The sequence below is a fragment of the Podarcis liolepis genome (assembly GCF_965112155.1).
Source record: "Podarcis liolepis genome assembly, chromosome: 2".
NCBI classification, from domain to species: domain Eukaryota; kingdom Metazoa; phylum Chordata; class Lepidosauria; order Squamata; family Lacertidae; genus Podarcis; species Podarcis liolepis.
In genome coordinates this window covers 82,360,639-82,388,035 of record NC_139555.1, presented here as the reverse complement: position 1 = coordinate 82,388,035, position 27,397 = coordinate 82,360,639, and the positions used below count along the sequence as shown (strand labels likewise).

The 27,397-nt window shown below is 41.1% G+C and overlaps 1 protein-coding gene across 13 annotated transcripts in view; it reads left to right on the top strand.

Moving 5' to 3' along the window:
• Positions 1–27,397, top strand: part of ERC2 (ELKS/RAB6-interacting/CAST family member 2) — a 510,602-nt gene that overhangs the window by 179,896 nt on the left and 303,309 nt on the right. For all 13 annotated transcript variants that reach the window (XM_083489222.1, XM_083489221.1, XM_083489224.1 and 10 more), the window contains one exon: positions 4,175–4,342. In XM_083489222.1, coding sequence (XP_083345348.1) covers positions 4,175–4,342 — 168 coding nt within the window. The remainder of the gene's footprint in view (positions 1–4,174; positions 4,343–27,397) is intronic.

The following is a 27,397-nucleotide window of genomic DNA, read 5'->3' as shown; positions in this document are numbered from 1 at the left end:
CAGTAGCCTCAGCTTTTGTAGCTGGAGTCAGTCAGGAACTCCGCCCTCCCAGTCCAGGAGAAAAAAGGCATGCAAGGCCTTCTAGGAATTACAGACAAGATGGTTTCTGATGTAGGAGCACTCTCTCTCTTTCTGACTATCCGGGAGCAATAAAATAGCCTATCATTTATGCTTAAAATCAGCCTTGGCACAAGATGGATTGGGGCTTCTTTTTAAGTATGATGTATGATTACCTGTCTTTTTTCCCATCCTTAACTAATGGCAGCTTGAGGAGAAAATTTAATATCTATCTATCTATCTATCTATCTATCTATCTATCTATCATCTATCTATCTCTATCTCTATCTCTATCTCTATCTCTATCTCTATCTCTATCTCTATCTCTATCTCTATCTCTATCTCTATCTCTATCTCTATCTCTATGGAAATTCTTAATTTGAATGAGGAATAAAAACTTGCATTTCTTTAAAAGCATGAGTTTTTAAAGCTTGCTTTTTGAGCCAAGAACTGTGCCAGAGCAATTGGGAAGTGTGAAAGCTGGTGGATAACTGAGTTCCACCCTGCACATTAGTCCAGAAGGTGTGGATCGCTTCAGTTCAAAACTGGAATGTACAAAGATCGAATTCCTCATGCATTCTTATTCTCTTCTTGTGCGTTAAATAGGCAAGAATTCTAAAAGAAGAAGCCAACGCGCCAAACAGCTTTTCCATACAGTACTTAACTTTTATTTTGTGTCAAAAGTGTGCCAGGTGCTTTTCGTAACCTACTGCGTTGAATTCTTCCTGTGCGTCTTACTGAAAGATGTGTGATTCTTTCTTTTTTTTTTAAAAAAGGAAGGAAACTAACAATATTATTGCATTGAGCTTTTGCAAAGTGAAGAATGTCACTCTGAGCCGCTTTTCAGTTGACACATCTGCATGGCCAGAGATGAATTAAGAAATGATGTAATGCTTGCTTAGTACATAGCTGATGCCCATATTGGAAGTGGCTGGATACAGTTCAGGCAAAGGTAGTTTGGTTGCTGGGAAAGCCATTCCCTCTACCCTACTCCATGATTACATAAAGCTGCAAGGGAAATTACAGGCAGGAGAACAACCAGCATTCCACATCTCATTTGTCTCTTGAAGAACACGTCTGCCTGCACAAGACCACACACAAGAGTGCGCGTACAGACTAGTTGTTCCCTAGTGGTATTGCCATACCCATTGCTCTGCCAGGTTTCAACCAGGACTATTCATGCTTCGTAGTGTTTTAGGAAGGCAGCTGTGCAACAGAACTAGTACTGCTTACAGCTGGGAAAATAAAGCAAGCAAATGCTGGACTATAGCTGGGGGAATGTGAGCTTCAAAATCAACTGCTGCTCCAACTTCGGTCCCATTTGGGCTTGCAGAGACAGGCAGTAAAGAGAAGTGGGCCCCTCCTTCCCATGAGAGAAGATAGGAAGTTTTGGATACCTTTAGTGTATTGGGGGAGGGGGGAGGGACGCGGGTGGCGCTGTGGGTTAAACCACAGAGCCTAGGACTTGCTGATCAGAAGGTCGGCAGTTTGAATCCCCGCGACGGGGTGAGCTCCCGTTGCTTGGTCCCAGCTCCTGCCAACCTAGCAGTTCGAAAGCACGTCAAAGTCGTCAAAGTGCAAGTAGATAAATAGGTACCACTCCGGCGGGAAGGTAAACGGTGTTTCCGTGCACTGCTCTGGTTCGCCAGAAGCAGCTTTGTTATGCTGGCCACATGACCCGGAAGCTGTACGCTGGCTCCCTCAGCCAATAAAGCGAGATGAGCGCCACAACCCCAGAGTCGGTCACGGCTGGACCTAATGGTCAGGGGTCCCTTTACCTTTACCTTATTAGTGAAAAAACGCTCAGTAATATAAAAACTTAACAAATTTGAGGTTTTTTAAATAATAGTTATAAGATGGGTTTCATCAAAAGATGGTAGCCTTAATGGTTAAATCTGGTGTGTTTAGAATACAGACGGTTTAAAGCTCCAAGTGATAGTATTCAAAAATAATAAGAAATTAGGCCTTATTTTACTGTCGTGGTTATCCTCTGAATACCAGAACATCTGGTATTGGACTCGATGGCCCTTGTGGTCTCTTCCAACTCTATGATTCTATGATTCTATCTAGCTGGCATGAATAAGATCACTTCTGCCTGAACATTTGCTGGCTTCCAGCACACATTTTTTAGCTTGCTGTATGGCATTTCCAGGCTGAGTCTGCAGACAGGTGCCTGTTTCTAGAAGCTTTGATCGGCTCCAGAGAAGGGGTGTTTGCCATTCCTGCCACCTTCTGCCTTGTTGGACTCGTCACCCACTCTGCTCTTGTATCTCCTGTGGAGCAAAACTCAAAGCCTGCACATTGCGGAGCTTTGAAAGTGACAGATACCAGCCAGTTTGCTTCCAGGTCCAATTCAGAGTGCTAGTTTTGACCTTTATAGTCCTAAATAGCTTGGGATCTCGATTATCTTAGGCAGTATGTTTACCCCCATGCAGACCCTCCCTGCAGGATTTAAGTTCTTTTCCAGCAGTTCTGCTCCAGGCTCCATGTTATGTAATGACCAGATTAGGCTCTACTGGGAGCCATGCCTTCTCTGTGGTCATCTCACGCTCTGCCTTGTTGTCCTTTTGGTGACAACTGAAATCTGTGTGTTCTTTTCTTTCATATTTTTATTTTGGATGCCATTTCTCCCTAGTTCTGTGGACTGCGGTGATTCTCCTGCTGTTTTGTTGATTGATTGATTGATTGATTGACTTGATTTTTTTTTATTTGAATGCTGTTTTTACTGCTTTATTGTGAAATTATATGAATAGTACTGTAAAATCATTTAAATAAAAATAAATAAAATATTTCCTGGTTGGGATCTGGTAACCATGCTTGGAAATCTCTGTGAAGAGTTACACTACAAAGAAGAGGGAAAAGAGAAATATATAAGGCTTTCCCCAGCACACAGTCACCTGATGGGCAATTGAAACTGTAAATTTTTATAAGCCTTTGAAAGTTGAGTTTTTGTTCTTTTGTACAAGAACTATTAAAATAAGTGGCCTTATATTCAGAGGTGGCACATATTAATTTTCTAATATCATTGTTTCATATGAACGCTTGTCTGTTCTCATAATAATGAAGCATTAATTTTTATTCACAGATGATGCTGATGATATTCTTATCCAGAATCATGTAATAAAAAGGAAATATCTAAATGTCATTGAACTCAGTGTACATCTTTCCCCCAGTGTATGAGGAAATGAACTCAGCCATTTCAAGAACAGGAAGAAACATGCATCATGAGATCTAATAGATCATCCAAATTAGTCCCAAATTGACTTTCAGAAATAGATTTGGAGAGCTTTTTGTTCAGAGCAAGTTTAGCATCACAAAACTCGCAACGGAACATGGAATAAATAAGGCTTCACACATCTCCCCCACCCCTTGAAATATGCTGCTTTCAAACCAATAAGCAATAATTAATGTGAATATTCTCACCTGGTTGTGCTTTTCTGTGTTTTAAAAGATCAAGGTAGTATTAATATGTAGTTAGGACAGCTGTGGCATGTGAAATTGGGGTGCTGCAATGGTGCTGCCCTCCTAGCTGCAGAAATGTTGACACTTAACAGGACTGGGAGGGGGCAGGATGAGACCCGGTGATTCTCTCACTGTTGCCCCTCCACAATCATTGCAACTGAGAGGGCAGTGATATAGTTAGACCCACCTCACATATTGCAGCTGAGTTAGAGTGTTGGACTAGGGTTCAAATCCCCACTTAGCCTAAAGGCTCACTGGCTGACCTTGGGAAAGTAAGTGGAGAACTGCACTGCAGAATTCAGATAAGTGTGAATTTTGAAGGATGCCTATTTTCAGTTCATGCATTGTTCAGACAAGTGGGCATTAGGCAGGTTTACCTTTAAAGGAGCACTCAGTTGCATTTGTCCCTCATCCCTATGCCCTCCCAGGCATGATTTGCATATTTTTTTCAAATAAAAAAACCAACGCAGAGAACTACAGGATTAGGATGGTAAGTGCTCAGCAACCTGTAACACTGTATGGAAACCACAGCCTAAAATGTGTCTTATAAATATTTTAAACAAACAAACAAACAAACAAACAAACACAACTAAATAAAAAATAATGCCATTTTAAAAATCTATTAACACCCCCACATGTTCATATTTTATTATAGGTTGATGCCTTGAGATTACGTTTAGAAGAAAAAGAAAGTTTTCTTAATAAAAAAACCAAACAACTGCAAGACCTCACAGAAGAAAAGGGAACTCTGGCTGGAGAAATTCGAGATATGAAAGACATGTTAGAAGTCAAAGAAAGAAAAATCAATGTTCTTCAAAAAAAGGTAAGTGGCATGACAAGGCCCATTAGGCAATCAAAGAAATTTTTTTGATGGTGATGACAAGGTCAGGGGGAAAGTAAGTAGAAGCACGGGAAGGTGAAAGTGTTATAGTCAAAATGCAGTGACCACAATAAAAAAACCAAAATTTTGGAAGTGAGAATGGAGAGAATCTACATTTTTATAGACTGATTTCCCCTCTGACTTTTTCTTTGTAGTTCATCCATACTTCTTACACTTGCATGTTTTGAGGGAAGTTGCCATCAAACCTACGATCTTAGATGGTCTTATAAGTCATTGCAGTTCTTTTGAGTTCATCTTTCTCCCAAATGAAAGTTTTCCCAAAACAGTCTGTTGCTTCAGTTTGGTGACAGTACCTCTTCTGCTTTTATTAGCAAAGCAATTTAGGAAAAAGATGAAGATTTGCCCCCTTCCATCCCCCACCCCAAATATTTTTCTACTTCTGCAACCATTGTGGTGTCCTTGAGCATGTGGTGTATCGTGTTGTTTCTTAATAGCTCCATTTTGACTACAACATAATCATTGTAATTTAACAATTGAATTTGCTATTAGTTTAACAATTTAGTTTAACAGTTGAATTTCTATAATACAAAATGCATAATAAAACAAAAACAAACCAATAACCTCCCTACCGCAAACACATGTAAAGAGCCACAGAATGTTATTTATTCTGGTTGAAGAGAAAAGTTTTCACCTGGTGCCTAAAGATATGTAATGAAGGCACCAGACGAACCTCCATGGGGAGAGCATTCCACAAATGGAGAGCAGAAAAGGCCCATTCTCTTGTTGCCACCCTCCTCTCGTGGAGGAGGCACATGAAGAAGGGCCTCAGATTATGAATGCAGAGTCTGGGTTGGTTCACATGGGGGGAGACGGGCCTTGAGGTATTTTGCTCCTGAGCCGTTTAAGCACTTTGAATTGGGCCAAGAAACTACCGTAACTGGCAGCCAGTGCAGTAGGACCACGGTCAGTTTAATATGCTCAAACTCTCCTGCCCAAGTGAGCAACCTGACCACCGAATTCTGTGCCAGCTGAAGTTTCCAAACCATCTTCAGAGGAAGTTCCTACTAGGGAACAAATAGAGTCCCACTTCCATGTTATAATTTGTCTCAAAGTGAAATCCAGCATATTCTTGTGTGTGTTTTCTGTGATCAAGAAATTGTTGGGAAATGCATTACTCAAACAAATTATAGGTGTATATGTTTAAGATGGGAGGCTAAAAACTTGCTTACTTTTCAGGAAAGATTTTCATAATAGCACACACAAGTCACTTTTTTTTTTACTCACATGTTCAAACAGATGTTCCCTGCAAATCTAGTGCTTTAAATGGTATAGTAAGGATAAAAGATCAGAAAAAATGTTATTTGGAGGGAAAACTCCCAGGTTATGACTATAGTTTCCTATGTGGCCTTCAGGAGTACATGATTTATTTTCAACAGATGGTGTGATAAATTCATTCACAGATGATTTATCTGAAGAAAGTTTTAACTGAAACATTATCCTCTTTCTCCTCCAATTGTTTAAGTAAATTCATATCATTATACTATAAAGAAAATGTTCACTGTTTATTTTCCTTAGGTCTAGTGTGCAGTCCCCAAGTTAGACATTCAGTAGTTTTCCATTTAAAACTGCAGTCTTCTTTCTCTTTTTATTTAAAGCATTAAAAAATTGGTCTCCTTACTGAGTCCATCAGCATTTAGACTGATTATAGAACATGCCTTCCTTTTTAAAAGCTGTTTCCTCTTGGCTTTATCCAGAGAGCTGTCTCTCCCTTCCCCCAGCACCCAGTAAATTATGCTGTCCTTCGTAATTTCATATAGTGGCACAGAGGCTTCCTTGTCTATTTAATGTTATGACATGCATTTTTTTGAAAATCTGCTGTATCCCACAGTCCTGATCATAGAAGGACTTCTGTGGCCTACTGTACCATTTTTGGAGATGCTGAAGATAATTTTTTGCCTTAACCTTCTGATGAACCCTTCCAAATTCTGATCACAACTGACTTTGTCAACTCTCTCTCTCAATTTTTATTGAAAACTTCTGAATAATGCTAAACCAGGGGCCATAGGTCAGTGGTGAAACACCTGCTTCGCTGAAGAACAGCCTAGGATTTCCAGTTAAAAGATCAGGGAGCAGATAATGGGTAAGACCTCTCCGCCTGAGAATTTGGGAAAGCTACTGCCAATCAAAGGGATGTGGGTGGCGCTGTGGTCTAAACCACTGAGCCTCTTGGGCTTGTTGATCACAAGGTCGGCAGTTTGAATCCCTGCGACGGGGTGAGCTCCTGTTGCTCAGTCCCAGCTCCTACCAACCTAGCAGTTCGAAATCATGCCAAAAACGTGCTAGTAGATAAATAGGTACTGCTCCTGTGTGAAGGAAAACGGTGTTTCTGTGCGCTGCTCTGGTTTCGCCAGAAGTAGCTTAGTCATGCTGGCCACATGACCTGGAAAAACTGTCTGCAGACAAACGCCAGTTCCCTCAGCCTGTAAAGCGAGATGAGCGGCGCAACCCCAGAGTCGTCTGCAACTGGACTTCCAGCACAGGTCATATGACACTCTGAGCTAACATCCGGTGCTCAGTACAGAGAATAGGCTCCACCTTTTCTCCAACAGTACATCTGCAAAGCATAACATCCTGTTTTGCATTCCAGCCATCTGGAGCTGGCTTTTGCCTTGGTGCTTTTCCCCAACACTTAACTCTCAGGGGTCCTTTACCCCCCCTTTTTTACTGCCAATCAGAGTTGATGATGTTGGACTAGATGGGCTAGTGGCCTCCCTAGTGCGTTCATGTGCCTCATCATCTTTTAAAAAAACCCTGCAAACCATGGATTTATCTTACTAGGGTTTCCCTCTCATTATTTCTTTCCAACTTTTAACCTTCTTTCTTTATATGCTTCTGTTGATGCCATGGTGTCATGTAGCACCTTTCTGAATGCTTCCTTTCTCCCAGTTGGGTAGAGATCTACCAGGATTGCTTCAGTGACAGAAGGAAAAATCTCTGTCCAGTACTAAAGAGGGCTTCCAAGACAGTTTTGACCACAGAGTCATTAATGCCCACAGAGACCTATCCCCTGTAATGAACAGGAGGCTATCTATCTCAGTTTTCTCTACACTGATTGGCAGCAGCCTTCCAGGATTTCAGACAGTATTCTTTCCCAACTCTACCTGGAAATGCTAGAGATTGAACTGTCAGTGCTACAGGTGAAGGATGGAATGTACAATTCTTAGATGGCTTCCCCCCCTTGACTGTGTTGCCTCTGAATAGTATGTTAATGTCAGAAGTGCAGTTTAATATTCCTTACAGGTGCTTTGGCATCAGCATTTAGTGCTATGACAAACTGGACATGCGGCTTACATGTTTGTGTACAATCTGGCTGCTCTTTCATCTTATGTGTACCAGTTTAGTGTAGAAAAGTATCCTTTCGAGTAGCTGTACCTTTTGTGCTTGGAAACAGGGGAATCTTCTGAAACTTTTTATGATGAGCTTTCTTTGTGTGGGACCCACTTGTTCTGGTGACCCACTCACAGTGTTGTCCGTCTCAATACGTAAGTATGGATCCTCCTTCCCCAGAGCTCCCTGCCAAAACTCAGGAATAATTCTCAAAGGAAGAATTTCCAAAACTGATGACTATATAAGTTTCTTACATTCCTTGATTCGTTTGGCCTTTGCGGATTTATGGACACTATAGCCTTAGTTTTGCCACTGTGTTTTGAAATGAATGTGTACGCAAACATGAATGAAAGTGGAGGATGTTGCTATTAGACTTTTTTTTGAGCATAAGAAATTTGGGGAAATAGCTGGAGGCAGACTTTTGTTTTGTTTTGTAGAGGATAGGAATGTGATAATAAAAAAAGGATTAAAATAGTACTCACTTTCACCTACAAAGCTTTCCACATTAAATTATTATGGTTCCCATACTTAATGGCTAGAGGCTCATAACTAATGAAGTGCTATATGACATATTGCCCTAACCTACAAGCCAATTAGAGTTAGCAGTAGGTGTCATAAAACCATAGCTATAATGTAATGTTTGGAATTGGAATGCTTGGACTGAGCCTTGTGTGCTTGGTAGGTACTGCCCTGCTTGGATTAAAACTGAAGGTATGTGGCCCAGAGTCAGTTAGTAAAATTCTATGTCAGAACAACATGTAGTTCTTAAACTTGGATTAAACTGTCAAACAATTTACAGCAGTGTTAACTTGGGCTTGAGTGCTGCTGAGCAATCTTCATTCTGTGTTATTACCACCCACTGTAAAAAGAGGTGACTTTTGCAAAAAACAACAACCCCAAAACAAAATTAAACTGTTGGGAGCTCTGATTAGAGCAGGCTCCCTGTGTTTACTTTTGACTTGGAAAAGTCATCATGAGATTATTCTAGCTCGTCATTAATGTCAGAGGACAAATCGTTCTTACGAGTGCACCCCCATGTGGTAACAGCTGGTATTTACCATGCCAAGTGAAAGTCTAAGTCTGTGTGCAGACTTCGGCCTTTGAAACACTGTGGTTGGGGTTTTTCTAAAAGCCATTGCCTTGCAAGTGTCCACACCTGCAAGCTATGCAGGTAGCATGAGCAGTTGCTAAATTATTGTCATCTGTACATGCATAGATACGTCCTCTGTGGCTAGTGCTCATTTCTTCCTTTGCTCACACCTTTTTAAATGCCCTCTGTGCTCCCCACACCCTGCTGCAAGTTTACGGATATACCGGAATCTGGGCTGCATCCAAACTAATGCTGACATAGAGTAGACCAATCAAAATTCATTGTTCTGGGTTAGCTGTATGTACAGTGGCACCTTGGTTTACAAACTTAATCTGTTCTGGAAGTCCGTCCTTAAACCAAAGAGTTCTTAAACCAAGGCGTGCTTTCCTATAGCCGCGGGGGACTCAGTTTACAAATGGAACACACTCAACATGTTCTGCTTCCAAGGCAAAGTTCACAAACCAAAACACCTACTTCTGGGTTTGCAGCGTTCTTAATCCAAGTTGTTCATAAACTAAGTTGTTCTTAAACCAAGGTATGTACCACTGTACTAATTTCAGTGGGTCAACTCTGAGTATGACTGATATTGACTGATACAACCCTCTCTGTATATCCAAAATCTTCCCTTGTTGTTGGCATCTGTCTGTCTTGGGAGACAGGCAGCTTCATGACTGCTTATCTTTTCCCTTTTGGCAATGCACTTTGATTATGCTCAGAAGCTGCCTGTTCTAGCACAACACATAACTGATTGCAGTGTCTGTTTTATTGCAAGCCACTTGTGGTCTGGTATGCTCAGAGCCCTGACACCAGACAAGCAGAGAACATCACACAGTTTTATTTACTGAAGGAGATGCAGTGGGAGGGGGAGTCCTTGAGACTTCTGTTATACCTGATCCCTGTTCTACCAGTTAATTCCACTGGGGTTGTTGAGGATTCTTACAAGGCAACAAACAACAGCAAGAGATTTGAGATGTACAAATTGGGTACACCTCAAATCTCTTGGACTGCCACCATAAGCAAGCAATGATTGCAACATGAAGTTGATAATAACTTTGGGATTTTTATTAACTTAGTGGGATTACATAATAATAATAATAATAATAATAATAATAATAATAATAATAAGCTATGGCAGAAGCCTGTTGTCTTTGTCCATGGAGTTTTCTTGGCAGGGATACTGGAGTGGCCGGTTCCTCCTCCAGGTGGATCACGTTTGGTCAAAACTCTCCACTATGACCTGTTCATCTTGGGTGCCCTGCTCGGCATAGTTCATAGCTTCTCTGAGTTATTCAAGCCCCTTCGCCACGGCAAGGCAGTGATCCAAGAAGGGGAATAATAATAATAATAATAATAATAATAATAATAATAATAATATGCTCACTGGAAGGACAGATCGTGAAGCTGAGGCTCCAATACATTGGCCACCTCATGAGAAGAGAAGACTCCTTGGAAAAGACCCTGATGTTGGGAAAGATGGAGGGCACAAGGAGAAGGGGATGACAGAGGATGAGATGGTTGGATGGCGTTCTCGAAGCTACCAGCATGAGTTTGACCAAACTGCGGGAGGCAGTGGAAGACAGAAGTGCCTGGCGTGCTCTGGTCCATGGGGTCACGAAGAGTCGGACACGACTAAACGACTAAACAACAACAACAACATGGCAGAAGCCAGTGTTTAAATACAGGAGAGAAAGAGGTCACGGTGGTTCCGCCCACCCTTTTAAAGAGCAAAACATTAGTGAAACTATTCAACTTCCAAATATTGATAAATTGGGAGGGGGGGCAACTTCTCATTTGAGCTTAAGTTCAAAATACTTTAACCTGGCATGGTAAATACCAGCATTTGAGAGTACTGAAAAGTGATGTTTTGACATTTCCCCCAAGCATATTTTTTTTGATGGCCTTTTGCTCATCTTTCTGCTTATTTTCAGCTCTTTTTAAAATTTAACTTGCCAATTTAATTTCCTACTTAATTTGACTGGCTGTGGTGACACGTCCTGTTCTGCCAGTAGTGTAGCAAAGCTAGGTCTGATGATGATGATGTCATAGGCTCCCATAAACAAAATCACACTTGGTGCCATAATAAGAAGTTAAATGGCAATAGGAGGCAGGGTCCTGGGGGAACTAAAGGGCACTGAATAGCATTGAAGGAAGAGTGAGTGAGATTAGGGGTGGCCTGTGGAATTGCTGCCTCCTGCCGCCTCCTCCTCTTGCTGCCAGTGCACCCCCACCCCTACCACTTCCACTGTGCCCCGGCTCTTGCCAAACTCGACTTGGGGCTTTCCCCCAGTCATTACCACTCAGCTTTTCCTCTGGACAGGGGAGCCGATTGGCATTGTGGCACGCAGGAATTGCATGGCAGAAAACCCTCTCACCGGCAGGGGGGTGGGGGTGGGGTGGAGCACCATCTCTTGCACTTCTGCCACCTTAAGTGAGCGCTTCACCCCGCCTCATGGTCAGGTCGGCTCTGGGTTAGATGAATATATTTCTGGTAAATCAGCAGCATTAAGTATGCTAATTTTGAAGCATTCACTAATGTCAAAATTAGTGAATTTAATTACTGCCCTAAAAAGATCTGCACTTTCATTGACCTTTACAACTGTGGACACACCAAGTTCATGGCTAATTACTGTAACGCCTTTTCTTGTTTTGCATAATAATACTCTACTACTACTAATAATAATTTGTTAGTTATACCCCGCCCATCTGGCTGGGTTTCCCCAGCCACTCTGGGCGGCTTCCAACAAAATATTAAAATACAGTAATGCATCAAACATTAAAAGCTTCCCTAAACAGAGCTGCCTTCACATGTCTTCCAAAAGTCTGGTAGTTGTTGTTCTCTTTGACATCTGGTGGGAGGGTGTTCCACAGGGTGGGTGCCACTACTGAGAAGGCTCTCTGCCTGGTTCCCTGTAACTTGGCTTCTCGCAGTGAGGGAACCGCCAGAAGGCCCTCAGCGCTGGACCTCAGTGTCCGGGTAGAACGATGGGGGTAGAGATGCTTCTTCAGATATACTGGACCAGGGCCGTTTAGGGCTTTAAAGGTTAGCACCAACACTTTGAATTGTGCTCGGAAACGTACATAAGCAGGAGCTGCTTTGACTTGAGGGAAGGATAAAATAAATTCCTTTTCAAGCACAAGAATATAGAGGTGAAGACAAAGTGTGTGTTTGATATAGTAAACTTAAAACGAATATTTCAGTTTCTATTTAACTAGTCAGTTGAAGTATGGTATGACCTGATAGGATTCTTTGAAACCTATCTAATATAAAATAATAAATAATTTTAGGTTTCTTGGTTATGATGTGATAGTTCATAATGTCATCTCACTTGTCAGACATTAATGCGTGCTCCCAGCAACACTTCCTCTGTGACATTTTGGTGTTTGCAAGTTCAGTACTGTCTAAGCTGCTTTAAAATACAGGGTGAGATGTGACTGAAGCCATTGCTGACAGTCCACTGATTTGATGGGTCTACTCTTGAATATGACTTGGGCTGCAATCTTACCTCCACTTACCTGGGAGTAAGGTGTGTGTATATGTTTATAAAACATTTTATGTACACTACTTAGAAATTCTGAATCTTAAGCAGTACAATATATAAATACAGTACCTGAAGTAAATAGTCCCATAGGACTTATAGCACAAGCCAAACCATAGTAGGCTGAATATCACCTATTTGAAACCTTATGAATGAAAATTTGAATTCATGTTGAGACTTTTTATCACCTGCAATAGAGATAGGAAATGGGCTACTCATTTCATCACAGCAGCAGCTCTCTGGTGTGTCAAAAAGAAAATGATCTTAGCTCAGGTACTAGAGATTCTTTAGCCAGAAATAACAGAGAATGAAAACCTACAGGTAAAAAGAAATGGCAGCTTCAAAATATATAGTGGATCTATTGTGTGGGTGTTGGGGTGTGTGTACAAAATGAGTCTCATAGCTAAGTTATGGCAAAGGGTAGGTGGACTAGAACCTTATTTTTCAATGTGTTTTCAAGGTGTTTTATTGTTGTTTGACTACCTGGGCTCCTTCGAAAGGAAGAACGGGATAGAAATATAATAAATGGATTTTTGAATGGATATCTATATCTCAGAGAGGAGAATTCTGACAAGATAAAGTATAAAGTAGAGTGTGCCTTATTTGTTCTAAAGTTGTAGATGACTATTGGATTGGTGACTCATTGTGCAGGATGCACTGATACAGCTACAGCAGCAGCGATGCAGACCAGTCAGTGCTATCCCAAATTTTAGCCTACTAGGTTGTAACGTACCAGCTTTGTGAGCTTTATTTACTGGGGCTTGTATTTATATATTGCTTCCAGTTTTTCTCCATTTGTGCCCTTTCTTTGCTCAAGTCAGTATTGTGCTTTATAACAGCCTGGGCTGCTCACAGGGGCACAACTGGCAAGGTCCATTACCACACATTTCAAATATAACTGCTGTAGCTCTGTTTTACTATATAATCCCAGAAACATATTTATATTTAAATTAAATTTTATTGAAGGAATTGGATTTTCATTGTTGCCAAAACTTGTCGTGATTACCTTCTGCGTTTATCTATGTTTGTTCATCCATTTTAAATTAATTAATTCAGTACTTTACACACCACCTTTCCAGTGGTAATGGATGTTCAAGGCGGATTACAGTAACAATATTAACAGCTGAAAGGCAAACAACATAACAATAAAAATAAGAGAAGGAGCCATAAAACAGCAACAGCTGTAACACACACAAATATAAAGCAGCAGCCTCTTGAGCAACGTAAATAGATAAAAAAATAGCAACTAAACTCACGTCTGAAGTAGATTAAAAGCTTCCTGGAATAAAAATGTTCTAGTGGGATATTGGAAGGCTAACAGAGAGGGGGCAAAGCAACTCTCCCCAGGCAATGAATTCTGAATCTTGGGTGTGGCCATGGAAAAGGTCTCCTGGCATGTTCCAGAATGAGGTCCAGCTGGACATGAGAAGAGTCTCTCTCCTAGATTTTAATACTCAGGATATTAATGTCTTAATGTTAGCGATCATGCATTCAACTCACTGTCTTCCATGTGAAGCCTCCAGTTACCCAGTGTTTTTTTTTTAATATACCGTATTTTTCCATGTATAAGACTAGGTTTCCCCCCTTAAAAATAATGTCAAAAATTAGGGGGCGTCTTATACACAGGGTCATCCCCCCCATTTTCTTAAATCTGAGTCCCCCCCAAACGGGGCGTCTTATACATGGGGGCGTCTTATAGATGGAAAAATACGACGGTATATTGAATCATTCTTAGAAAGGTATTACCCTTCACATCCTTCATTTGCATTATTGCTAGATGTAGACAGAACCTGCTGTCCAATTTGGTCAGATTGCTTCGATAATTTTCTTATTGCCGAGTTAATATATGTGGTTGCAGAATGGTCTGTTTCACTAGGTAGAGGGGAGAAGAAGGCCATATTCAAAAGTGAATCTGAACCTTGTTTGCTTGAATATACACTTGAATATAATTTAAATACTTAATCAGATTCAATTCTAAGATCAAAGTGAGCTGGGCTGCATTCAGGTGTCCCATTTCCCCCCATTTTGGTTCTGAAACGTTAGGAAAATAGTACCTTGGCTGGCCTCCACTCAACCTGAAAGCTGTGGAATGCATCTATTCCCTATCTTCACAACAGTTATGGCCACATTCATAACTTTGGCACAACAATCATATTGCATGTTTTGTGGGTGTCTAGCTATGCTTGGAAAGCATTTATTTTGGACATCATTGCAACAGCCATAAAAATGCCAACATTTTAGAACTGTAGGGTCTCTCTCCCCCCCCCCCCCGCCCTGCACTCTGTTGGCTGCAGTCATAAGTACATTTACTTGGTAGTAAGCTCCACTGATAGCCATGAGACTTACTTCCAGATAAAGGTGGTTAGGATTGGGGTGTGAGGAGAGGATGAGTATTCCCAGATACGCTATGATGTTATCGGTATGGGCCTCTTTTGGCCAGCTTCCTCACAGCAGTTCATTTCTATGTTATGTTCCTGTTCTCCCTCATCTGAAGTCTGGCAACAGAAGCCAGGTCCCCAGAACAAGAGCGTTTTGACTCCCTCCTTTTCTCTTGACACAGTCTGCCCCAGAGCAGCTTTAACAACCTTGTAAAAATGTCAACTGGCTTGAGGGGAGCTCCCTCCCTAAGGCAAGTATCCTCCTGGCATTCTTTTCATGTCTTTCCTTTCCTTGCTTTGAGTGCAATCAGTAGCCAGATATTCTTCCTATAATTACTATATACCTGCCTCTCATTTGTTGTCTAAAAAGAGAAGGCGTAGAATCTGTTAGTAACCAGACTTCACTGTAAATAATAACTGAGGACAGACAGACAGAGAGAGAGAGAGCTGCATATAATCAGCATTCTGTTGATACCTTGCTATAAAGCTCTCCATGGCTTTGTCTAGCAGCTTCATGTAAATGTTCAATAACACAGGAGATAAGATGGACCACTGTGGCACCAAATTACCCTTTCCAGGACCACCACCTGGGCTTTATCTCCCAGGAATCGCTGGAGCTATTGATACACAGTGCCTCCACCCCTCTTTCACTTACAGGAAGGTAACCTAGAGGAATACCATGATTGATAGTCCTGGATGCTGCTTGGAGGTTCAATAACTGGATTAATAAGGTTCTGCTTTCCCTGCCTTTCTTCCAGTGCCATTCATCCACTATGCCTGCCAAGATGCTTTCAATTTTAGAAGTTCGATTCAGAGCATAAGAAAAGCCCTGCTGGATCAAAGTAAAAGCATCAGCATCCTATTACCCACAGTGACCAACCACATGCAATAGAACTTTCCTACTGCTGTTCCCACTAGAATTCAGAAGCATGGTGTCTCTGATCTGTTATCTCATGACTAGCAGCCATTAGCCTTATCCTTCATGCATATGAAGTGGTACTAGTCAGATGATTGGTCTCATGCAGGAAAGGCTGGGCACAATCTTCCTCAATGAAGGAATGACAATCTCCACCATCAAACAAGCTGGTTCTACTCTGGCAGTTCAACTCTGGACCAGGAAGCCCAGAGCATGAGCACATATCTGGCAGATCTCACTTCTCCAAGAATCTTGTCTTGTGTGCAGATTACACAAATGGAAAGAGAGTCATGAAAACATACTAAGAGGAAGTACTGCATGTGATCCTGAACAACAGATAGAACCTTCAATTCAGGGTCAGTAATAATAGAGTCACAGTTTCTGTGGTTCAGGGTCAGGCTATATACAAAGCTATGGTAAGCTTCCTTCCTTCCTTCCTTCCTTCCTTCCTTCCCTTACCATTTCTTTGTGTGTGTAACAAAAGTATCACACCTTCCCCAGCAGAACTTAACCAATAATGTACTTTAGAAACTAATTGTTTGCAGGTTTCATACTTCCTCTTCCAACATTCCATAGCTCTCTCAATTATTTCCATCTTTATAGTCAATTATTTCCATTTTAAAAGCATTTCTGCTTTTAAGAATAGAATAATGTTTGACATCTTCATTAGCTTATTTCTTTTGTGCGGCATATAATTTAGTAAATATACATGAACGGGGTCTCACAGCTCTTCCATGTTGCAAGTATACAGGTAAAGCTAGTTTATAGAATAAGCAGCCAAAATGCATCCACTGCTAGGCTGAGAGATCACCCAAATCTAGCCTCGTTTGGAGCCACGTTTCCCCAGTCCAAGCCAGGCTAGCTTCCTGATGAGATCATTGCCTGGGTGATGGACCTTTAGGAGAAAGAAAGGAAAGAGGTTCTGTATGAGGCAGCAAACGGGTGGAGCCCCTTCTCCAGCTCGTGGTTAGTTAGAAAGGTTGCAGTAGTGTGGACCAGAAGCAAACCAGCAAGCTGGGGAGTGAGAGAGGAAAAAAGATGTTCAATTTCTGTTTGAATCAGGTGGATTCTTTCAGCTTCTACAGCCTATCAGGAAAAAAGGGATAACTCTTTTGTTTAATGCTTTGAACTTCTTAGAGAAGGGGCAGGATGCAAATGTAACATAGGAGGAATGGAATAATGCTGCTATTTGAGGGCTGATCATTGGTTGAAATGTGCTGTTCCACCTGCGTTACTACTATTGCCAGTTTATTATCAGTGGAATGTAAATGATTATTCATGTTCATGCAATATGCAGTAGCTGCTTTCCAGTAAAGTCTGTTTATTAGTCTCGCTGTAGTCAATGGCTGCTTTTTACTATAGTTCTCAGCCCACCCCGCCCCCCAACACATGCTGGAAAGTTTTCGTCATGGAAATATGTGTGGAGACAACAAGCACATCGGCGTTCAATTATGTCGTATCTCTGTCAGATGTTAGAAACACTATTTAGATTTTTATTAGTTCCTTGTTCAATTTACACTTTAGAGCTGTGAATATCTTGGAGGAGGGTAAAATAAATATACATTTAACCCCAACAGAGCAGACTGAGTGTGGTATGTCTTATTAATTTCCTGTCTCGTGAGATTCCTTTGGAAATTTGTCTTAAAATAAGTAAAAATAGGTAGGCCAACTCACTGCAAGTGGATTCCTCTAGATAAAGATCCAACTTGCCTTGGCTTTGTTTACACTGATCTTTGATCTCTCAGCTGTATGCTTGATGTTGTTTGGTTGATTTGCAGAAATTGAAATAAGGGAGGGGGCCTTTGGAACTACTGAACAGGTCTCTTGTTCTTAGGAGTGGTTTATCCAAAAAAATGAACATTCTTCTTGAGTCACACCTCATATGCCTGTGTTGACACTACCTTCACTTACTGCATTTATACAGTAATTGCTCTGGTTTAGCTGGCTTGATCTTATTCAAGAGTGAAGCTTCTGGAATGAATTCCTTATTTGGCTTGGCCATTTCAGTAAGACAAAGTGGGTAAGTTGATACCTTTCTTTGGATTAGATGTTAGTGAGAGTGTACAATTTTTTTGCAAAAGCTGGAAATTTTGTACACTCTCTTGCCAATAAAATATGGTCTTATCTACTTTGTGCTCGTTTTTTGGATCCACAATTATGTGGCAAATGTTTCATTTTCGGTGGGCAAAATGTATACATGTTGAGTAATGAACACAGAGCTCTTTCCCTGGAGTATTCTGCTTAGTGATGTCTCAGAGGTTGTAATCTTAAGTATTCTTATTTGGAAGTCAGCTTAATTGAATTCAGTGGGGCTTACTACCAAGTAGTAGTGTTCACGATCACAGTGCTAGTACTTCTCCAAAAGTGGATGCAACTGTCACCACTGTTTTTTATCCAGAAACAATATTGAATGTTAAATGCAATAAAATAAGAAACTGGCAATGGAGTACCGTATTTTTTGCCCTATAGGACGCACTTTTCCCCCTCCAAAAATGAAGTGGAAATCTGTGTGCGTCCTATGGGGCGAATGCAGGCTTTCGCTGAAGCTTGGAGAGCGAGAAGGGTCGGTGCGCACTGACCCCTCTCGCTCTCCAGGCTTCAGGAAGCTATCAGCAAGCCTGGGGAGCCCGCGGGAGTTCTGCTGCATGGAGCGCGGGGCGCGCCAAAGCAGAGCGCCCCGTGCTTCGGGCAGACATCGGGCAGCCCCACAAGCTCGGGGACAGCGGGGAGGCGCAGCGCCGCCATCCCACTGTTCCTCGACCTGGTTTGGAGGCTGGCGCTAGGGAGAAGCGCGCTTCTCCCCAGCGCCAGCCCCACAAGCTCGGGGGACAGCGGGGAGGTGGAGCGCTGCCATCCTGCTGTTCCCCGACCTGGTTTGGATTCCCCGACCTGGTTTTTTTGGGGGGAAATAAAGGGGATTTCCTTTATTTCCCCCCCAAAAAACTAGGTGCGTCCTATGGGCCGGTGCGTCCTATGGGACGAAAAATACGGCACTTTAAATGCAACATTAACAAATCCCACTGCAGTAGAATTAAGGACTGGATTCAGTTACAAAAACAAGCACACTTATACACAAAAGTTGAGTATCACTTATAACTATAGTGACAGTTTAAGAGAGGGAAAATGGAAGTGCCATTTAGGAAGTAGCAGATGTACCCTGCTGCCCTGCCCCTCCCAGTAAGAACCAGTTATTCAGTGTTCAGTCGGGAGGTCGGGTAAGTGCTGCTGCCCCACCATGCCAGCCATGCACTTAGGAACAAGCCAGTCCAGTCCAAAACATTTTGCTGCCTGAAGCAAAGGACAAGGTGGCAACTTCCCATCCCATGTGCAGAAGCTAACTTGTTCGGACAGTGATGATGGGATGGCATCCCCCACTGCACCTGAAGCAACAAGTTTGCTTAGATGGGTTAAAACAGCACATGTAGGATGTACAACACTGTCTACCCATAGAGAGGGGGATAACTGAAGGTCTGTGGAGGAATAGCCAGGAGACAAATGCCACCACCCCCAACATCTGAGGAGGTTGTTTCACTCCACCTAATGATCATAATCATAATCATAATTTATTCCCTGCCCACCTTGCTGTGTTTCCCAAGCCACTCAGGGCGGCTTCCAACAAAATATGGGGAGAATGTTCTTAATAGTCATAGTGCATGAATGCAAAACCTAGCTGTCTGTTGTTCCGAGTTCTACCATTGTTGTCACTCTAAATGCTTAGAAAATAGAAAGGAGTATGGGATCGGATTGACACCCAATCCAATGAGCCCTACAGCTTTAGACTTAATCACTAGAAAACATTGTATAGATACTTTGTACCAAAGCATAATATGTTATTCATAATTAACTCCAAATGAAGCTGCAGCATTCTGAATGACTATATTTAAATAACTGAGCAACTGAGACCTAACCGTCAGAGATAGTTAAAACAAAAATCTCTGACTTTGTGGTCCTTATTTGTGACCCCCTATTTGGAAAACCCATATATGCACTTAGGTGAGGTGGTAAACGTTGCACTGATGAAGAAGTAGACCATTCACATGATTTTGAGAATTTCTTAATCAGACCTTGGCACGTAGGAAGAAGGGAAATTGTGGAAAACGTCAGGGAAGAAAGCAAGCAAAGGTACCCATTAAAGCCTGCTGTTATGTTAGGATATGTAGGCAGATGTGTAATTGTAGAAGGAAATAAAGAATTAAGGGAAATTACTCTCATAGCAACATACCGAGTAATTTTGTGGCATTAGAAATACTACACGTAGCACATAGACGAAACCTAAATATCAAATGTAAAAATATACTCTTCTTACCTGTATTCAAGTCTCCTGATAAATCTGATTTCAGTAAATTTCAGTAAAAAAAGTATTTTATGTCTCATAGAAGCTAAATCTAGCATCTTGTCTTCAGGCTCATTGTTCTTTTCTTTCCTCCTCCTTTTCGCAAGACCACATTCTGTGCTTTGTAAATGCAAACCTACTGCTTTGCGTCTCTTGCCCTACTTTCCACTTCATCTCTGTGCTCATCTCCCACTCTTTCCCCTCTAAGTTATTAACTGACTTTATTCCTTCAAGCCCTTTCTCTAAATTTGTTTTCTTCCATAGAACCTTTCTTGAACTGTTATGAAGACCTGCTCTGCCACCTATGCTGCTAGTTTGCAGTGGTTTCATTGGGACTTCTTAGCTATCTCCTTGTTCCATTTCCCTTTTCAAGCACTTGCCTTCATATTAGGCCAAGCGAACAAGACCTCTGCTATTTCTGAGTCCCTTCCCATCGCAATACCTAGCACGCACTTGGGAGCCAAACAAATGTTGAATGAAAATGATAATTTTAAATGCATATTTAAATGCATATTTAAAACCAAGAGCCACATTCCCTTCTGGGCAACCTTCCAAGGACCACGTGTGGGCAGGGCCAGAGAGAAAAGTGGGCAGAGCAATGAATATAAAATTTGCCTTTGTACGGGAGGCTAGTTTCTATACACCAGGCATAGGCAAACTTGGCCCACCAGATTTTTTGGAACTACAACTCCCATGATCCCTAGCTAACAGGACCAGTGGTCAAGGATGATGGGAATTGTAGTCCCAAAACATCTGGAGGGCCGAGTTTGCCTATGCCTGCTATACAAGTTCCCACAACCCTGCCTAGCATCCATCAAGAAAAGCAAAAGACATGATTACAGTTCGAGGAGACATTCCAAGCTGGCAGAAACATGGAGGGTGAGAAGCAGGCCTAGTGAGGGATGTGGCCTAGGGAGAGATCTGAGGGTCAGATAGAGGGACCTGGAGGTCCGCATTTCACCCCATGACCTAAGGTTCCCCACCATTAATACAAAGTGTCTTTGTAAATGCATTTGTTTCCTCCGCTAAATGTGTTTTAAGAGCTTTCCCCCCCTTTTTCATAAGATGCATTAGACTTAAGAAGTCACATTGTTGCACCAAATGTATGCAATGGAAACATTTTGTTAATTAAAGCCAAGGTCTTTAATCCTGAAAAATGATCCAGGACAGGGGAAGTAGCTGAGAGTTTCTGTTATTGGATCACGTCCTTAAATTGTTACCGTAAAATCTGTTAATGTAGTATTTTAAATACTTTCCTGTCTGCTTGACATGTGATGACCGCACACAAGTCTGTATGTTTCTGGCTGTAGATCAGTGATGGCTTGCAAAAAAAGTTTCCTGTTCTGCCTGTCTATCAGTCTGTTACATTTTTTTCATATTACTTTTAGGAGGCGAAACCTAGATACATATTAATTCCTCACATTTATTTTCTAAAAAAATAACTTTGTGTCCAAAGCACACCTATGTAAAAGCAGAGACCTACAAAAATATTATCTATTATAAACTTCTGAACTGAAATAAGATTTTATGCACTAAATACTTGACAGACTTATCCCAGATCCTAAAACAGAGCTATATAGCCTTTCTCCTGTAGAGAATAAAATCTGTTTAACGAAGCTAGTTAAGCATTCATTCAAATTACAAACAGTTGAGAAAATTATTTTATTGAATGTATTTTTTTCAATTTCGTTGTTCTGTATCAGACAATGACAATAAAGATTATTGTAGCATTATTGTAGCAAACTCTTTTAATTTTTTTTGCTATATGTGAGTGACCAGGAGCCCCTTTTCATACCCCAGCTACCACATTCAGCAGCAGTTATAATATCCATGCCATCCCCTCCAACATTTCTCCGATGAAAACAGGGATGTCCCATTCCATTCCAAAATGATAATTTTACTATTTATATACCCCACACATCTTACTGGGTTGCCCCAGCGCTCTGCTCTGGGCAACTTCCAACATATATAAAAACGTAATAAAACATTAAACAATTAAAAAAAACTTCCCTATGCAGGATTGCCTTCAGATGACTCGGGTCGGATAACTCCATACCCTCCAACAAAAATAGGGACATCCTAAGGGAAAGCGGGATGTTCTGGGATCAAATCAGAAACTGGGGTGGCTTCTCTAAATCTGGAACATCCCTGGAGAATAGGAACACTTGGAGGGTCTGCCATGTCATTTTCATAGGTGGCCCACATAGTGTACAGTACAATAGCCCAGTCTAGAGGTTACCTAGAGGGCCTTCTCAGTAGTGGCGCCCGCCCTGTGGAACGCCCTCCCATCAGATGTCAAAGCGATAAACAACTACCTGACATTCAGAAGACATCTGAAGGCAGCCCTGTTCAGGGAAGTTTTTAATATGTGACATTTTAGTGTATTTTTCATCTTTGTTGGAAGCCGCCCAGAGTGACTGGGGAAACCCAGCCAGATGGGCGGGGTACAAATAAATTATTATTATTATTATTATTATTATTATTATTATTATTATTATTATTATTATACCAGCGCATGGATTAATGTAGGTGGACTATCCTGGTCTAGAAGAGGCTGCATGATCAGCTTGAGCTGGGCATAGGCACCTAGATATCCAATGGCAAAGATGGCATCAGGTTTCCTTCTCTGTGGGCAGGCTTCGCTCCCTGTCTTTGGGAGAGAGTATCTTGTAGGTGATACAATTAATCCTATCTTATGGACCACAAGGCTGCAGCTCCAGAAGAAGGAAAAACAGATGTTGGAAAAGGAGAGGAGAATATTATAATTCATATATTTTATTCTACATTAACAATATTTTAGTATTAATGTTTCACATTGCAATGTAATTGGGGAGGGGGAGAGGAAATGTTCTTTTTAAACAAATGGGACTGAGGAGGTTTTAGGACTCCATGCTCTGTTTTGCGTAGGCTTTGCTTTTAATTTGTAGCATAACTCATTTTGGATTCACTTTGTTCTAGCTTGCTTTATTTTAATACTAATTTTTTAAAAGGAAATTAGACACTGAGAAGAACCAAGCCAAGGCATCCAAAATCAACTTTAGAATTAAAACGTTTTTTCTCAGTTATTAAAAAATACTGTGTAAGTGAAAACAATATTGAAAACATTGACCTGTGTTTATATTACCAAGGTTTCATAAAAATACTGCAAATAAACCTCTGAATGCCCCCCCCCTTCCTCATCGTATTTTAAAACAAATCCTTAAGAGGTACTTTCCATTAATGGTCGTAATGTCATTTTATCATTACCTGCAAATTCCAAAACACCGTTTTGTCTTAAAACTCGATAATGAAGGTTATTTCTTTTAGTACTTAAGCTTCTATAGGATCATAAAGCTTGTCTGCAGGTGAGATTTAGTTAAATCCTTTGAATATTTAAGAAGCATTCCTGAACCTTTCGCCAAAAAAGTGACAAGATTAGCACGTAAAAGTTTATTGACAGGATGCATAATTGAAAAGATTGCGTGTGAAAGTTTTAAATGATTTTTAATAGATATAGTGGCAGTTTTAAATGCTGTGATTATACCTATTTATTGAAATACCAAAGGATTATGTGAAGTCATTTTCATAGGTAATAGTGCAACAGCACTGCAACCAAAGCAGGTGGAGATTACATGTTAGCAATGCATATGGTGTTCAGCTTGTCTGGTCTTGTCAGCTGCTTCCATGCTGGTGAGAAATAAAATTAACACCAACGCCAGCTGCTTGTTATCTGGTAAATTAATATAATATAATATAATATAATATAATATAATATAATATAATATAATATAATATAATATTATGTGTTTGTGTTGATTTAAACTTTTTTAAAAGATCTGATATTGAATAAAAAATATATCCTTCATATATACATGCAAATCTTAAACTTTGTTGCTTTTTCAGTTATTTAGTAAAAGTTTATCTATTTACCACAAAGGTTAAATCCAAATGCCTTAACTCTATGTCTGTGTAAACAAAGCAGGTAACAGTACCCTATTTCTATGTAACCAACTTGTGAAATAGTTTGCATAGTTTCACTTAAATACTAATAGATTAGCTATGATAATTTCAAATTAACTTACTTAATTGCACACATTACTATTATTACTATTGTTATTGAAAAAATTATACTGCCCATCATCACAAGATCTCAGGGCAAGTCACCGAATAAAATGCAAGGTACAAACACAAGTAAATAGTTAAAATGAAAACAGCAAAACAATAACCCCCTTTTCCCACAAATCCATGTAAAAGGCTGTAGAATATTAATCAGCCAAAGGCCTGATTAATAAGGAACATTTTTATGTGGTGCCTAAAAATACACAGTGGTACTTCTAGTTACGAACTTAATTCGTTCGGGAGGTCCGCTCTTAACCTGAAACTGTTCTTAACTAGAGGCGTGCTTTTGCTAATGGGGCCTCTTGCTGCTGCTGTGCTGCCGGCACATGATTTCAGTTCTCATCCTGGGGCAAAGTTCTCAACTTGAGGTAAGTCTTCCAGGTTAGCAGAGTTTGTAAGCTGAAGCGTTTGTTACCTGAGGCGTTTGTAACTCGAGGTACCACTGTATAATGAAGGTGCCAAGCGACCCTCCCAGTGGAGAGCATTCCGCAAATGGGGGGCCACTGCAGAAAAGCCCTATTCTTGTTTTACCACCCTCCAGGCCTCATGTGGAGGAGGCACATGAAGAACGGCCTCAGATTTATGCAGAGTCTGGGATGGTTTATATAGGGAGAGGTGGGTCCTTGAGGTCCTTGCAGTAAATCCTCTGAGAATCACTAAGAATACTCTCAATAAAGTGTGCACAGGAGTAGAACTGTCTGCTGCCAAGGTGCTCGGCCTTCGTTGGTACCCTGAACGTGACTCTTAACTCCTTAAGCTTTGTTTACAGCTGTCTTACTCAGTATTGCACTCAGCACACACTTTGCTCCTTAAGCCCACATGTGGCTGCTGTGTGGCAGAAATCTTAGCTTCCTACCTCTGGTTACTTAACAAAAGCACCTTTTGTTTTGTAAATGCCTCCTTTCTCATCCAACATTTGGCCTTCCCCTTTTATTTAGGGAACCCCTCCCTAGGGAAAAAGAACCTTTTAAGGCCCTTCATCCTGCCCAGACTCCCTGGTATTCAGTCTGCCTGTTCTCCGTGGGTCACTCCAGGACAGGTTACTCCAACTCTGCATAGCCTTTTCTTTCTACCTCCATGTAGCTCAGTATTGTCCATGCTGGCTGGCAGTGGCTTGCCAGGATTTACAAGAGGGAGCCTCCCCAAGCCAGAAGGGAGGGGAGAGGCAGCAGAGAATCTGGTGTGGTGCAAACAGAGCAGCAGATATCTGCTGTGCTTGCGCCGCGCTGACCTCACCACCTCACCCCTCCCAGTATGAACAGTGATGTGGCTGATGGGAGGCCAGCGACATGGAAGATTCCAATGCCAGCCACTCACCTGTTAATATGTGCCAATTTTGCATTTATTTCTATGAATCAAAAAGCAACAGGAAGATCTTGGGTGTGAAAGGGAATGGTGGAGAAGAAATGTCATCTCTTATATTTTTGTTGAAATATATGAGCGCAAAGTTCTCAGCTACTGAATCCGAATCTTGCTGCCCCCTCCAACCAAAGCTGCTGTTATGAAGCTATCAGGCTTTTACACCAGCAGTAACATCCCTTTTCTGCTATCTTCAAGCTATGTGCAGAGCTTCATGTCTAAAGGTATTTATGAATCAGTGGAGATGCCTATACTTTGCAGCATATGCCCTTTACATCTGCGAATAACATTTTTAGACCTGTTGTCTTGGATAAATTTTGTGTCATGTTTAGAAACGTCTCTAAGAGAAAGGAGATGTAAATGTATTGAAATAAGCAAATGACAGAGGGGAATAACGTTTCAAATTAATGTTTCTGGTGTACATGGCATAATAGAATCGTAACGAAAGAGCATGGCCAAGCTCTCACTTCTAATTGCATGTTTTCAGTTCATTCTTTTTGGTTGTCTTGTCCCCATCGTTTTAAGAGTACAGCTTACTGGATGTAAAATGTGCAGTGGCTCTAGTATTCCACAGGGTGTCATGAGGTAGTTGTTAGAACCGCTATTAGCGCAGAAAGGAAATGAACATGGTCTACCCTCTTCTGAACACTAACAAGTGTTCTGTTTCTAGATTCAGGTAGGTAGCTGTGTTGGTCTGACACAGGCAGAAAAAATATATTAAAAAATTCTCCACTAGCACTTTAGAGACCAACTAGGTTTGTTCTGGGTACCCAGAACAAACTTAGTTGGTCTCTAAGGTGCTACTGGACAATTTATTCCTTTTTTAATTTAAGCATTCTATTTGGCAGTGTAGTGTGCACTATAAAACAACTGGTTCTTAGCTCTTTAGCATGTATTCTCTTTTTTTCTGCATAATATGAACACACATAAATGAAAGCATTACTGTGGACAGATCCTTTCCCAGGGCAGAGCCTTCCACTTTCTCACACAATATGCACAGGTTTAGTCTGTTCCCCTCTATAACCCAGGGTAGCAGTGGCCCCTGAAACTTGCTTTATTTGTTTGTTTAGCTTTTAAAAGGCACTTGGTCAAAGATAGGATGTTACTTTAGCTGCTGCGACACAAGTTTCTCCTTGCATAACTGTATACAGAGCACTGCTATATGCCAACTGAGACTGATGCCTTACAGCACAATTCTGTTGGCCATGTGGCAAGCTCCATTTGTTTTAGTGATGCTTAAGCATTGCATAACTGCAAGCTACCCCACTTGAATAACTGGGGTCATGTTGGAAAGGGATAAGGTGAGGAGAGTTCAGGAAATATATTTACTCAAAGCCAGTCAGTGATACCCACGGTGAAAAGGAATGCTAATTATTTTCATTGCTCTCAAGTTGCACAGTATAAAGAGATATGCCATTTCATACTTACTTGACCTGATTCATGCCAAAGATTCTTTCCTCTTAAGAGCCTGCTGTTGAGTGTTGATTACAGAGGACCAAATCATATGCTGGCTTTGCACTAGCGGAATCCTTAGGTCAGCTGTCATCTCCATTTCATTTTCTGTGATTGTTACAATGATAGAGGAAGCAGCAGCTGAAGGCTTGCCCTCTACCTAATTAACATGCTGCAAAGGGTTACCAGAAACACCCTCCTGAAAGGTATCAATCACTCATCTTAAGTACTTGCATTTCCCTTCCGTGCAATGATGCAACAGCTCTGCGCTGAATGAGTTGCAGTGCTGTGTTAGATGTTTGTTGCTGCAACAAATCATATTTAAAACCCCCATTACTGAACTGAAAATCCTATTTGGGTCCTCTCTTGAAGACAGTACCAAGGCATGATGCAGAATGCAGATCTCCACTATTTGAATTGGGTGTAAGGTCTGCACAATAAGGATATTTAAAAGTATGTTATCAGCAGCAGCAGCTTCATAGTTAAAT